The sequence below is a fragment of the Athene noctua genome, chromosome 20, assembly GCF_965140245.1.
Source record: "Athene noctua chromosome 20, bAthNoc1.hap1.1, whole genome shotgun sequence".
Lineage (NCBI taxonomy): Eukaryota > Metazoa > Chordata > Aves > Strigiformes > Strigidae > Athene > Athene noctua.
The window spans coordinates 6496843-6510333 of NC_134056.1; the positions used below are offsets into that span (position 1 = coordinate 6496843).

At 52.2% G+C, this 13491-nt stretch overlaps 1 protein-coding gene across 1 annotated transcript in view; it reads right to left on the minus strand.

The window, feature by feature from the left end:
• Positions 1-13491, minus strand: part of PTPA (protein phosphatase 2 phosphatase activator) — a 28381-nt gene that overhangs the window by 5220 nt on the left and 9670 nt on the right. Inside the window, exons 5-9 of the mRNA XM_074923548.1 lie at positions 13326-13443; positions 11696-11795; positions 10402-10526; positions 9795-9895; positions 5197-5304 (exon numbers count right to left, since the gene is read on the minus strand). Coding sequence (XP_074779649.1) covers positions 5197-5304; positions 9795-9895; positions 10402-10526; positions 11696-11795; positions 13326-13443 — 552 coding nt within the window. The remainder of the gene's footprint in view (positions 1-5196; positions 5305-9794; positions 9896-10401; positions 10527-11695; positions 11796-13325; positions 13444-13491) is intronic.

Consider the following 13491-nt stretch of genomic DNA (forward strand, 5'->3'; position numbering starts at 1 on the left):
GACAGACAAGCACCAGTGACTGTTGCCATAGTTTAAGATATGATCCTATTCCAAACAACCCCTCACCCCTGAAATTCCCACCCCTCATTGCAGAGTAATGATAGAGGGACGGTGGATCACATATATGTCCACTACAGGGCACCTTAGCTCCGAGCTGCTTCCTCCAGCTAAGCCCAGGCTCTGCACAGGGAGAGCCCCTTCTGCTCCCCACCCTGCCAGGGCAGGAAGGGCAGTGACTGTGGTCAATAACCACATCAAAGTTTGCCAGCACTCACCTGGCAGAGCCACTCAGAGCTCCCATTTTTTGTCGTTGCAGATTCAGAGTGCCCAAATCTCACAGAGAGAACAGACCCTCAGCAGTATGTGTACAGCAACCCAGCAGCTGCCTCCACGCTGACACCAGCCGTGGCAGCTGTGAGGAGTTGTGCTAAACAAGGGCCACGGACCCCCTCACCGTGCTGCAGTGGGGACGCACCTACCAGATTGCTTGGGACACGGCTAGTGACATGGTGGCCACCTCTTCCCTGCAGGCAGAGAAGCAATTCTTCCCTGCCTAGACAGCACGATGTGAAGAGGAGAAAAGAGACCCAAGTGCCTTGTGTTTTGGGAGGAATGCCCTGTACCCAGCCAATCCCAACCAGATCCCAACCAGGATCTGCTGCTGGGAGTCTTATTCTACAGGAGGTAGGAAGTATGTACAACCAAAGCACAGCAGCTACCAACTAAAAGGAGCCCATCTAGTCCCAGCAATTCCTCGGCACACTGCTCAGAGCCAGGCTGGATGGGATGCTGTGCTAGGCAGACACCCAGCTCCCCCCAAGATGCAGACCCAGCAGCAGGAGGGTGTCAAGGCCCCACAGGCTCCTGTCTGCAACCAACAGCCTCCCAGGCAGACCCTGGGGACAAGATGCACAGCTCAGTCCTCCAGGCACTTCTTCGAAGCACAGTTCCCTCCTACCAAAGGGAGGCAAGAGCCATGTCATAGTTCCAACTCTCCTTTCCATTTCAAGGAGCCTCGTGCCCTCTGTGGGGCTGAGCTGAACCCGCTGCAGCAGGGGAGATCCCAGCTCTGGGGACGGGGAGGAAGCGGTGTGCTGCAGGCAGCTCTTCATCCCAAGGCAAGGCACAGGCAGAGGCAGGCAGCCTGCCCTCGTGCTGTCGTCATGGGCAAGCAGGAGTATTTGTACTCAGAAGCCCAGGCCTATGGTAATCCCTTTGGAACCAGAGGTCAGACAACTGGTTCCAGCATAACTGAACTGCTCCCAGGCACACTGGAGCCAAAACAAGTTTGGAGGTAGTGAAAGTACAGCACGGCTGTATCCACTTTTGGGGAGTAACAGCTATGCAGAAAACCACAGGCCTCCATGGCAAGGCACCAAGGAGAAGTAAGTCCTGTGACCATCAGGGCACATCACCTTCAAAGCTTCCTAATGCTCAGAGCTGCTGCCACCTCCCCGCACAACCACCGAGACAAACCATCAGAGGAAGCAGTGCTGGATAACAGTGACGTGAGGGAAGAACAGAGAGAAATGAATATTGGAGATGTTGACAGCTAGAAATGTCAGCCTGACTAGCTCTAAGGAGTCCCACAGAAGACCAGGCTGGTTTGGGCTTCGGGTGAAGAGATTTTACCACCAGTGGGAAGAACAGGTATCCATTCCACTTAACACCTCGCCAGCCCAAGAGACAAGCAGAGAAACTTTTCCTCCTCTATCCAGCAGGACTAGCACAGATTTACAGGACTATTAGATGTGCTAATAGACAGGACCCTCCTTGCATCACTCGTGGGTGAAACTGGTGGAGCCAACACTAGCTCACTGGACAGGCCAGGCTTATTTTCTTCTTGCCACCATCTTGATCATGCTGAAGGTCTGCTTGGGACTCAACTGGGGGAGTAGATTCATGCATCAAATCCAACCTTTCAAGATGGAACTGGGACTAGATTAGTTACGATGGAAAGTATTTCCTGACTGACTGACTGCAGCAGTGAAGGAAAGGTCAGGAGACTCAAAAGCAGGCTCAGAGGAAAAACATCAAGGCTGCTGCTTTAACCACACTCTATTCTGTCGACTTCTTCACTCCCCTTTGATGGAGAGAATAAGAAAAGCCCTTGCACTTCCAAGCAAACACATCTTCACCCATTACATTTATATGATAAATAGACACATTTGAGATTTCATAAACACACAGAGCTGAAGACACATTGTCTTCAGTCTACTGCCCATCCACAGACACTGCAGCAAGCACACGGAGTGCGGGGATCCAGACTAGAGCTCCCAACCACATGGAAGCACCCGAGCTTTCTGTTGGCCGTTTAAAGTCATCCCACTGAGGGGACAGAGAAGAGATAAAGCATCCAGAATGCTTTTTTAAATGAACCAGGTCTGGGGACTGCCTCACTCCTACTAAGTGAGAGCAGTTTGTGAGTGAGCATTTGATTTCTTCTGGTCTGCTTCTAGCAAGTGACCCCTTCGCCCTGCTGCTGTCTCCACTCAAAACCCGGTCACGGTCAGCGCCGCCCGGCACCAAGCACTTCTCAGCCCCCCCAGACATGTTAAGGAGTGAAAGCCTCCATCGGAGTGTCTGATTTCACCTGATCTAATTGCAACGGGTGATCAGAGGGGCAGGGAGAAGGGAGGGGGGGGAAAAAAAAAAAAAAAGGAAATCTTGCTCTCACCTTAGCCAGTCAGACAAAAAGCAACACCACAAGCCCAAACCTTCCCTCTTTACTACCACACACTCTGAGCTCTGCCACAGAAAATGCCTGTCTTGAGCTGGACAAAGACCCATGTCAGCACCTGGGGGCTGTTGGCTCACTTCTGCTAATGTTGGCAGGGGCTAATTGGAGAACGACTGCAATGGTGAAGCTACACTGAGCAGAAACTGCTCCAGGAGCCAGCAGCAAACCGACTAGATCTTCAGCAGTGACTGTGGGTGCCTAGCCCGAAACACCCAGGAGGACTTAGTTTTCAAAGGGTGAAGCCGCAGCGACTCTTGAACATTGTGTCATTCCCAGAAAATCAGTCAAAGAGATCCTGTAGTTGCAAATGTTGGTAAAACCTGCATGGTCAGGCACGCCGTAACTGAAAGCTCTACCCAGCCACACTGCCATGTCTGTGCTCCTCATCTCCCAAGCCGAGGAGGAACTGTCTGGGCCAGCAGCAGGGTGGGAGACTCCCCAGAGCAGATACAAGGTACCAGGGAGAAGAACTCAGCAGTGCCCCCTCTCCTCTGCTCATCCAGGTGAACACACACACTGTGCCATGCCAGGAGAGGACACTGCTGCATGAGGATCATGTGCTTAGGATTAGTCCTTTAAGATCTACAAATGTTCTTTGAGGAAAAAACTAAATTTAAAGTGCTTGGTTGACTCAATGTTTTCTACACCTTAGCCTAAATTTGTGTCATAACTCTTCCTAGCAGTTTTTGCATCCTCCCCTTGACACAACTACATCTCTAGATATTTCTAGAAAGCCACCAGTACTGGATCTGGCATTTCCACACAGAATGTCATCTGCTATTCAAAACAGATCAAGGCTTCCAGAAAAGACCGTGTCTGAAGTGAACCAAGAAGAGCCAAAGAATCTCCCAGTCTCTAGAGGAGCCCCGAGCTGTGCTGTCCCCAGCAGGCCAGGGAGATCTGCCAGCACATGGTGGCCCCAAGACATCAGTGGACATGCACACTGCACCATGGGCACACACTGCCAAGCTCCTCCAGCCACGGATGTGGTACGCGGGTGGGAACAACCATAGCACACAGGGCATGTGGGGCACCAGGCAGGAGCACCCCAACAGCGCAGGGCATGGGGGATGCCAGGGGAGCACCCACACAGCATGCAAAGGAACTGGTCCGAAGAAAAGGAAGGAGCAAGGCAAGGCTGTTGAGGCAGCAGCAGATCATGCTTTAGGTTTTAGGGGACCCCTGTTTCACTTTAACAGCACTCCCAGTGCTGGGGTCTTCCCTTCAGACACCCCAGCTCTCACACCAGCACCTCCAGCTCAAGGTTTCCCCGCAGGCAGTGTCTCCAGCCCGTGAGGGAGTTGTCAGGGAGGGCAGTCCCAGAGGGGCATCCCAGGGGCACCCCTCTGAGGAGCAGCCAGTTCAGGGGGTCGACCCCCAGCCCTGCTTCTCCTCTTTGGAGGCTGGGAGGAAAACTGAGCTGGGGGCGGAAGGAGCCAGCGGGCCTGGGAGTGACACCTCACAGATTAGAGAGGTATGTGGCCTGGAACCTAAACACAGGATGTGCAGCGCAGAGGAAGGGCTGGGGGAGGGAGCACGCCAAGTTAGGCACAGTTAACCCCTTTGTGCACTGGGTCTGAGCAGAGCTGCTCACCCAGCCGCTGCCCTACGTCCCAGCAACAGGAGCATGGCTGACCTAAGCAGAGACTACAGGGTATAGGATTAACTCCTTCAAGCACCACCAGCCTCCCTGGGTGCACCAAGAAGGTGCACCATCCCTGCTCCTCCAGCGTGTTCAGCACAGCCACTGCCTCCCTGCAGAGCCAGCACGGTCCCATCCTTCCCAGCAAAAGATGCCGCCCGTCAGCCATTCCCTCAGGAGGCCCAGATGTGGCGGTTCCTGTCCTGCTTCCTCAAGCTCAGGGTTAGCTCGAGGAGGAAGGAGAGATAAGGGAGAGCCAAAACTGCCCGGTTCCCCAGGTCAGGGCTCGCCAGGAAAGCCTGCTGGGGCAGTGCCAGCACAGTCCGGGCGGGTGGAGTGCTGCCAAGCCGGGAGGGAGCTGTGGCCTTGCCGGCCCGGCACACGGCACGGACCGGACTTGCAGCGAGGGGAGATTAGTGGGAAGCGTTCAGCCTGCTCTGGGGCTCTTGAAACATGGGATGATTAAACTAAGTCTCCTCCAGCTGGTAAAATAGCAGTGTGGGGACCAGAAGGACAAGATATCAGCCCTAATTTGGAGACCTGCAACTTGCACAATGGGAAGACGAGAAATGGCAAAAGTCACGTCTGCGAGGAATGGCCGTTCTGGGGGCAAACACTAGGCAGGCAGGAGCCTCCTTCTAGCCAGCAGCACCTGAACTGCCAAGGGCTCCCAAGCCACATTCAGCACAGGGCAGAGACCGGCCGTGCCAGGGCCCCCATGCCAAGGAGAAGCAGGAGAGAAGAGCTGACCCACAGTGCAGTGGAAGGGAGGAGGCGCGTGGCCGAGCAGCCTCCCCCTGCCCACGGCGCTCACCTCTGCCTTGTACATGCGGATGAGGCCCTGGTTGACCTTGGACCAGGAGGGCACGGCACTGATGTTCCAGAGCTGGTTGGAGTGCTCGGCAAAGGGGCCCGTCTTCATCTGAAAGAGACCCAAGAGCAGGGCTAGCCAGGAAGCTCGTGCACCAGCAGTGACTCATGCTCACACTCTCTTCAAGCAAACATTCCCACCAAGCCCTGACCCACGCACCAGCCACCTCACTGCGCCTTCCCTCCCTCCCTCCACGCTCCCTCCCGCTGTGGCCACATCACATGAAGCCGTGGCAATCCAGCTCTCCCCCTTCCCTGACAAAATTAAGCCTTTTCTCTGCCACACTTTCCTAATCAGACCTCCCTCTGCACACCTCCCTTTTAATGACTGCATTAAAAAAGCCCCACGTAAGGCCCATTCTCCCCCCCAGTAGAGCTTGGCTCAACGCTGTTCCTATTCTACCCAGAAACCTCCCAGTGCAGCACTGCTGGGCTTTCCAAGAAAATGACTCATTCCCCATTCAGATCAACAACAAGCAGCAGCGACAACCACCGCTGCCTTCCCTGAATGCAGAGGGCAGCACAGGCTGGCAGCAGCTCCGGTGTCCGCAGCCCACTCCACACCTGCCTCTCGTAGAGGAGGGCTCTGGGGGGAGGTGGGAGCAGGGGGGACACGCTCCAGTCCCGCTCTCCAAACGGGTTCCAGAGCTGCGAGTTGCTAGCTTGCATGCAGCAGATGCTTTACATTTTTTTAATTTTTTTTTTTTTTTTATACTCCAGTGTTTCTCCTCCCAGGGTGAGGGGTTTGGAGCAGGGAGGGCAGGGGGGAAGCTGCAATCAGGGACAGTTGCATGTAGATTCCCTGGGTAGTTGTCTCTCCTTCTCCTCCATGAACAAAAACAGACCCTCAGGGAGAAAAAGAAATACAACGCAGCCACTCTGACTGAGCAAAGTTCCCATGACATCAGAAACCACAAGGCCGGAGCTCACGCTAAAAAGGAGCGTGGGGAGAGAGGAATCTCTTGGACTCTCGTTCTCAACTCGGGGCTCGAACAACTAACCCCTTCCCTCCACGCACGCACAGGCCTGGAGCAAGGGTGGGAAAAGAGCCTCCAAAACCACCTCTCTGCCTACTGCAAAAGCAAGCAAGGCCGATCAATCCGCTTTGGGAACTTGCTGCTGCCCTTCTGCAAGGTCTGTGCGGCACCAGCCTGCAGCAGAGAAACAGAGGGGAAGGGGTGGGGGGGAAGAGGACACACCAAAACACCCCACTGCTTGGAGAACAACGTGTTTCAAACCTGCTGACCTCAGGGCCAGAGCACCAGGGGAAGCGGGTCTGTAGTTTTGCCGGCTGCCAGGAGAGCGCAGACGCATCCCCGCTTCCCCTCGGCGCTTCTCGTGAGCTGGGGGATGAGGGATGAGCCGCTCAGCCGTTCCCGCTCCCCTCGGCCGTGTGCGCTTTCCTTGCAGATACAAGATGAAACGCGCAGATACACAAAGCCCGACGCTACCCAGCAGAGCCGGCGTGTTATTAAGCGCAAGGATTTGGCACCGGCGGGCACCCAAGTTAAAGGCTGCCAGGGAGCTCAGCGCCAGGCGGTTCGCTCAAAGCATCCCTCCTCCTCGTACGGGAGATCTGGCTGCATCCGTTTCGACGCCAAACCTCCCTTCAGCATCGCCGCCCTTCGCAGGGGCACAGCTTGCATCAGTCACCACCACCATGCTTTGCTTCTCCTCCCTTCCCAAGCCGGAGCGAGCATGACGCCACCGTGGCCCTCCTCACCCACAGCACCCAGTGAGGGATCGCTTGGCTATGGTTTCAAACTGGGGAGGGAAAAATAAGGGGGATAAGGGCGGGGGGAACCAAAAAAAAAAAAAAAATAATCTCCTTCCAGCCACAAAGGGCAAAGAGAGAGAGCTGGGGGGGGGAGAGCGAGAGGCAGCGAGTGCGCTGCAGTCCCGCAGTGACCCCAGGGGAACGGAGTGAGTCAGAGCAGCCATATTGAGCAGGAAATTACTCACAGACGCGGCGTTCCTGCCTCTCGGTTCCCAAGAGAATCGGCCTTTTGTAAATGGTTCCTCTGTCAGTGCCGGGGGGAGGGGGACGGCTGAGGCCGTGCTTTCCTGTCAGCTCCTTCCCTTCCAGCCGAAACCCGAGCCCTCCCTTCCCAAACCTCCAAATTTAGAAGCCAGATTGAAGCTGAAATTCCTGCTGCCTGCCCTGGGCCCTCGGAGGAGCATCTGGGCAATCACACGGCTCCACCACAACAGCCGGGGTGTACCCTGCACCCCTTTTCTGCACAAACACACAGAGCCCTGCCATCGCTGCCGTCCACAGCCCCTTGCGCAGCACGCACCGCAGAGATGCTCCCAAACCCTCCTCACCCTCACACCTACAGGTACCACACGCACCCCGCAGCACGGTTTGGCAGCTCAAGTCCCAGCCGGCTCCATAGACCTCATCCTATTCAAGAACCAAACATTCAGGTCCAAAAGCACCCTGCAGGTTTCCCAACAGCAGGCCAGCTTACACAAGGCTTGCTGCCGTGCCTGCGCGCCGTGCGGGGTGGTGCTGCTGTAAGGATGCCTCAGTGGGTTCAGCCTGGACATCATCTTGCTGCTACTTGAAGAGCCTGAGGTTTAAATATACACGTGGCAAACACCACGGCAGTGTATATTCATATCCCCGAAATGTCACCCAGGGGCTGAAAAAAATACCTGCTCAAGAGAATATTCTCTTGGCTGAAAGAAAACAACCTACCACGGTCGTAGCTTGCTGAAACAAAACCTGCTCTCATGTCAGTAAGACGTACCAGACCCACAGTGGGAACTGTTATGGTGATTGCTACATCCTTAACATCTTTAAAGGAGAGCTGTTTCCAGCTGACAAGCTCAGAAGAAAATAATATCGTTCATTTATTAAAGTCTTTAATCCCTTCTATCTCTTTCCCTGCTATTTTGTTTTGTTGTTGATTTTGGAGAGAAAGCATTTGGAGGACACATGAGGCTGTCTCAGCCCCCCCTAGTGGCAGTAACAGCCTTCCCAAGCATTTGGGAGAGAAAAAACAAATTTTAAAAGCAAAATCTTTACAAAAAGGTAACAGCGCCTGCATGAAGAAGGATTGAAAACACCATGCATTTGATAATCCAGGTTGTTGCCTTTCCTTAGCGGCTCACACCAGCAGGGCCCGAGAGGAGGGCTCCTTGCCACCAGGTGGCACTCAGGAACTCAGCAGAAACACTGAATTCCAATATTCTCAACAAATGTGCAGAAAAAGAAGTGAAATCACTTATTTAAAAAGCCTACTAAAAAGCGAACATTCTGCAGGCAAAAGAAGAGTGACCTGAAGAAGCAGTATGGTGCTCTGTATTTTAAACTGTACTGTGTATTTTAAACTTTACTGTGCACTGCAGAATTTTCTACACACATGTCAAGAGATGTATGTTTTTATGTTTTTAACAGGTTAGTGCCCTCTCTGGATATTAGAGAGGCCCAAATTAAAGCAAGTCTTAGAGCTCCATGGCTCCTGCTTTCCTGTCCTCATCTTGATCCCTTTCGTCAGCACCTTTTTACTACCTGCGGCATGGTTTATCTCTGCGTTAAGGGTTAAACCCTGTGAGGTGCTAAGTACCAACAAACCCTACTAGATTCAGCAGGACCTGGCACAGCACCTCCCGGGGTTTGGGCCAAAGACTCCTAGGAAAACTTCCTACATGAAAGGCTAAATTCATATTCCGTAACCTCCCTTCTCATCTAATCACTAAATTAGAGGCAAAGCAGGGGGGGGGGAAGCAACCAGAACAAAGGGGAAGAACCACACTCTGCCCTCCAAAATTAATCCCATCAACTCTCTCTTGCCAGAGACAAGAAATTCCTCACAACAGAGCATGTGGATCTTGCTCCCCCTGCCCAAACAAGGGGGTCAGATTATCCACTGCGGCTGAGGGCAGAAAGCTGTGAGCTCCCTCATTGAGAAACACTGCCCACGGTCGGCAACGACCTGAATAACCCCAGTCCCTCACCCAAGGGCCCTCCAGTGCTTGAGCAGAAACACGGGCCCGAGAGTGTTGCCAGGTGGGTGAATCTCAGCACCATCTCTGCTCTACATCATTTGCAAATAAGGAGCATTTAATGGGCAACTCTCTCGGTAAAATCTGCAGGAGACCAAGCTGCACGGAGGTTTGGGAGCCTGCCCTGAGCAAGGGAGGCCCAGGGCCTGCCAGGCAGCACCCAAAGGCTGGAGGGAAGGGAGGTTATCTTGGCAAGCCCAGTCGTTTTGCAGCTCCGACTTCATCTTCCTCACATACTTGCAGGCACCAGCCTTCTCCATTCAAGTTCCCACTGACTGATCCAAGGTTATTTGTTTGCTCTTGTTACAGCTCCCTTCAGCTGCAATCCACAGCCCATCTACCTTAATTATACTTTCCTCTCAACATCCCTGTCTCAACTCATTCAAGGAGAACACCTCAGACATGCAACAATGGTTCATTCGCACAGTTCCATGAGAGCAAACAAGCAAAGGAGGAAGAGAAAACCACAGCCAGAGCCAAGTATCTAATGTCAAGAGAACCCCCCTGTGGGACAAACCTTCCAGTCCTCACCTCTGTAATGAAGAGGATGCACTCCAGGAACATGAAGTCCTTATGGTTTTCATTTACCACCTTCTCATCAACAAAGTGTCGAGGCTCCAGATTTGGATGGTCTAAAAAGAGCAAGAGACAATAGGAAGTAACCTGTGTGGCACCCCCCTTCTGAGATCAAGTTCAGTCAGGTCTTGTCCTGCCCCTTCTCCAGAAGAAACATGATCCTCCCATCAGAGCTTCTCAGAAATCAGCACAGAGCTGTTCCCTTCCATCTCATCTCCCACTTGAGTACCTCAGCTGTGAGAGCACCTGGTAAACTCCCCAGGGCAGAAAATGTGTCTTCTAGCACCAAAACCAAGACTCTCCTTTTAAAAAGCTTGCAGTCATTGCAATACAGACAGATGTACCGCACAAGAAAGCCTTCCATCTCCCAACCTAACCAACTAGCTTTATTAGGAAAGTTGATTAAAAAAATAAAAATCCAAGCCCCAAGCAAACTTCTGCTCTATTATACACAAATCTGACATATTTGAATTTAAAAGTCAGTCCCAAGCCCCATCATCTTTGCAACCTAGACAGACAGGGCAGGGGGCAGGCTGGGACACGAGAAGATTTTTATTAGTACCTATCAGCTGAGAACTGCCCCATATGAAAGGTAGAAATTGGAAGTCATCCAAGCCCCACACGCCCTGGCTGCCAGCAGGTTCCATCCTGTACGTCTTCTGAAGTTTTCGCATCACTTCTAGGTACCTGAGACCAAAGAGAGAAGGAAGGGTTAAGACAAGGCCGCCTTCTGTCTTCACTGACTTACACGAGGACAAGAACAATCAGTCTGGAGAGGGACACAACTCTCGCTTGCAAGCAGGACCGGCACATACAGCACAGTACACAGAATATATTCAGCTCCTTTGACAGAGAAAGCAGCCTGACAGTACGTATAGTAGCAAATACCAGCACTTTTTAAAAACTGGGCTGTGTTTTGTCTACATCAGATCCACTAAGAAATCAAGTGGCAGGGGTTTATTTTATCTGCAGTGTCTTAAGTTGGTGCAGATCTCCCCCCACTCCACTGTTGTTTGAAAACACTGACATTTCGCTCTCCTTCAACAGCTTCCAAAAGAGCTCAGAAAGCTTTCCACCTTGCAGCAACTACTACTTCCACTTTTCAGGTGGAAAATTAAAGCTGGAAGTACTATTGAAGGAAATTGTTTCCATGCCACCAAACAGTGATACAGCTGGGATTAGATCTCTCGACTCCAAACACCCATTCCACCAGTTTCATCACTACAAACTCTACCTCCTGGGCTGGAAACACATCTAGGAGCGGTGGAGGCTTGCCAGTTTCATAGATGTTTGGGTTTTTTAATGCCTGAAGAGATATTAGATCCTCTGATTAGATCTTCCTGTCCATCACAAAGCACAGAGCTTCACCCACACACCTCTGCAGAGCGCAATAACCTGTGCTCATGTAAAGTAACTTTCCAGAAAGACACTCAGTCTCTAACAGACTAGGTGCTACCACCTCTTTTGGAGATAGTTAAAATGGGTCACCACACAGTCCATTAAAAAGTACATCTGCCTCCTAATTTTGTTTAAATTTGTCTTCAGTTTTCCCATTCTGCCCTTTTTCCCTAGGTCAGCAAACTCTTCAGCACTCACGTTCTCAAATTATGTACACGTTTTTGTAGAAGGCCCTTATTTTCCCAGCTCACACCCCAGGAGGAGCCTCTTAAAATTTCTTACTCCCAAACTGTTGCGAATGGGTGGAAGAAAGGGGGCACAATCAGCCCAGACTACGGGAGGAGCCTGGCATGCAGAACAGGCAGTAACAGCTCACATCTCAGCTGGAAGGGGACACTGTCAGGGACCTGCCCTCAAACAGCCCAGTGCTTCCAGTCCTTCTCCTTCCATTACCTCACCTGTTAAATACTTTAAAGACAATGGCCATCTGGTCATCCACTCTGAGCACGCCGATTTTGCAGAGGCAGCAGAGGAAGGCTGCAAATGCAGCTTCGTGCCCTAGAGTTAAAAGACATGAAGAGACGTGACACTGGTGTCTCTGGTCCCCAGGACAAGCTTTCTGTGGGCACAACAGCCCTTCAGGAACCACATCAGTCACAGCCCCATCTCAAGACCCCCATGCCTATTGTCCCTATTAATGCCATGAGCTGACAATATTTCATCCCCACACAGCACCCACCCAAAGTATACCTTCTAGACACTCATAAGGTGATTATTAACTTTGAGAAAATAAGAAGTTCCTGAAGAAAAACAGCTCCAGCACTGGGCATGCTGGGAGCAAGGCAGGGCCTTTCCCAGGAGCTTGGCACAGCAGGGGAAGTGTAGCACCGCAGAGTCATCTGCTTGGGAGATGCGAGGGAACCTCACATCTGCAAGTAAACAGATTTCCTCCCACTTCAAAAATATCTCGGTGTTGGAAGGATGCAGATCCCATGACGCTGCCAGGAACAGTCTGTCCCAGAAGGTACCAGGATCTCAGGCTGAGCCTCTGCAGCTTTGTCCCCAAGTTAACAGCAAGGAAATGAAACAACCAGCAAACCCAGAAATGTCTTTTAGTGAAAGGGACCACAGAAGAAGGGAGAGTACAAGATCAGCAGCTCCACGCTGTGAAGAAGTGCAGCTCCCAGAGTGGGAACAAAGTGTACCTACGGTCTAGCCACTGTGCTAGGACATGGGCCTCTGGCCTGGGACACACAGGAGGGGAGGAAAGGCTGAATTTCCTTCCCCAAGCTGACAAAACCCCAGCCAGCAGGTCCCTTTCCAAAGACAACATCTCCCCCTGGTGCCAGCGAGCCGCAGCTCTCCTAGCAAGCACTGCACAGCCTCCAGCTCTTCATCCTTTTACCCACGTCCTCCTCGTCCTCTCCCTGCCCAGGTCTAAAGCTGTGTTTCCTCACACCCACAGCCCTGCTCTCCGCCTGTTGTTGAGGACACACCTGCTCTCCAGACAGAGGAGCAGAGCACATAGATGATTCTGGACGTAGTCTAACTAAAGCCAGTGTGGTTACTTCAATCTGCAATTCAGCATCAATTTAGGTGCAAAATGCTTCTACCTTCAGATTACAAAGTCCCTCTATAAACAGCAGTGTCACTTCTAGGAAACACCAGACCTCAAGACACCTCCCACTGAATACAAACTTCTACAGGTTCCCACTGTAGTTCCAATTCAAGCAATTGTATTTTATCCCTCTAAACTGCCTACTGCAGAACAGCAAGTACAGGACTGCTGTATGCGGTAAAGCAGTTCCTACAGCTTATCCCAGAAGGGCTTGCACAGCTTGATTCAGATTTCCTCAGCTGAGACATGAGCAGGGTGTCACAGGTCTGGCAGAGCCCTGCTCCCAGCCCCAGTTCTCTCAGGCACAGCCTGCAGTAGACATAAGGGTGAGGAGGCCCCAGAAGGAAGATGCTTGTTTCAAGCTGGCACTCAAAATACCAGCAATAAGACATTTAAATAAATGCAGCACCAGGCCCCGAAGGGTCACTGCCCGAAGGAGCCCAGCCTCGCCAGCGCGCGTGCCCGGGTACCTGTGCCATAGTCAATGCGGGTGGAGTTCCCCACAGATTCCTTCAGGTACACAGCCACTTCTGGTGCAGCATCAGCCAAATGCTTGGGAATCACTGTTGCCACCAACTTTTCTGCTTCCTGAAAGACACAAAAGAATCCCTCGAGTGAGTGCAGATCTGTCACAGT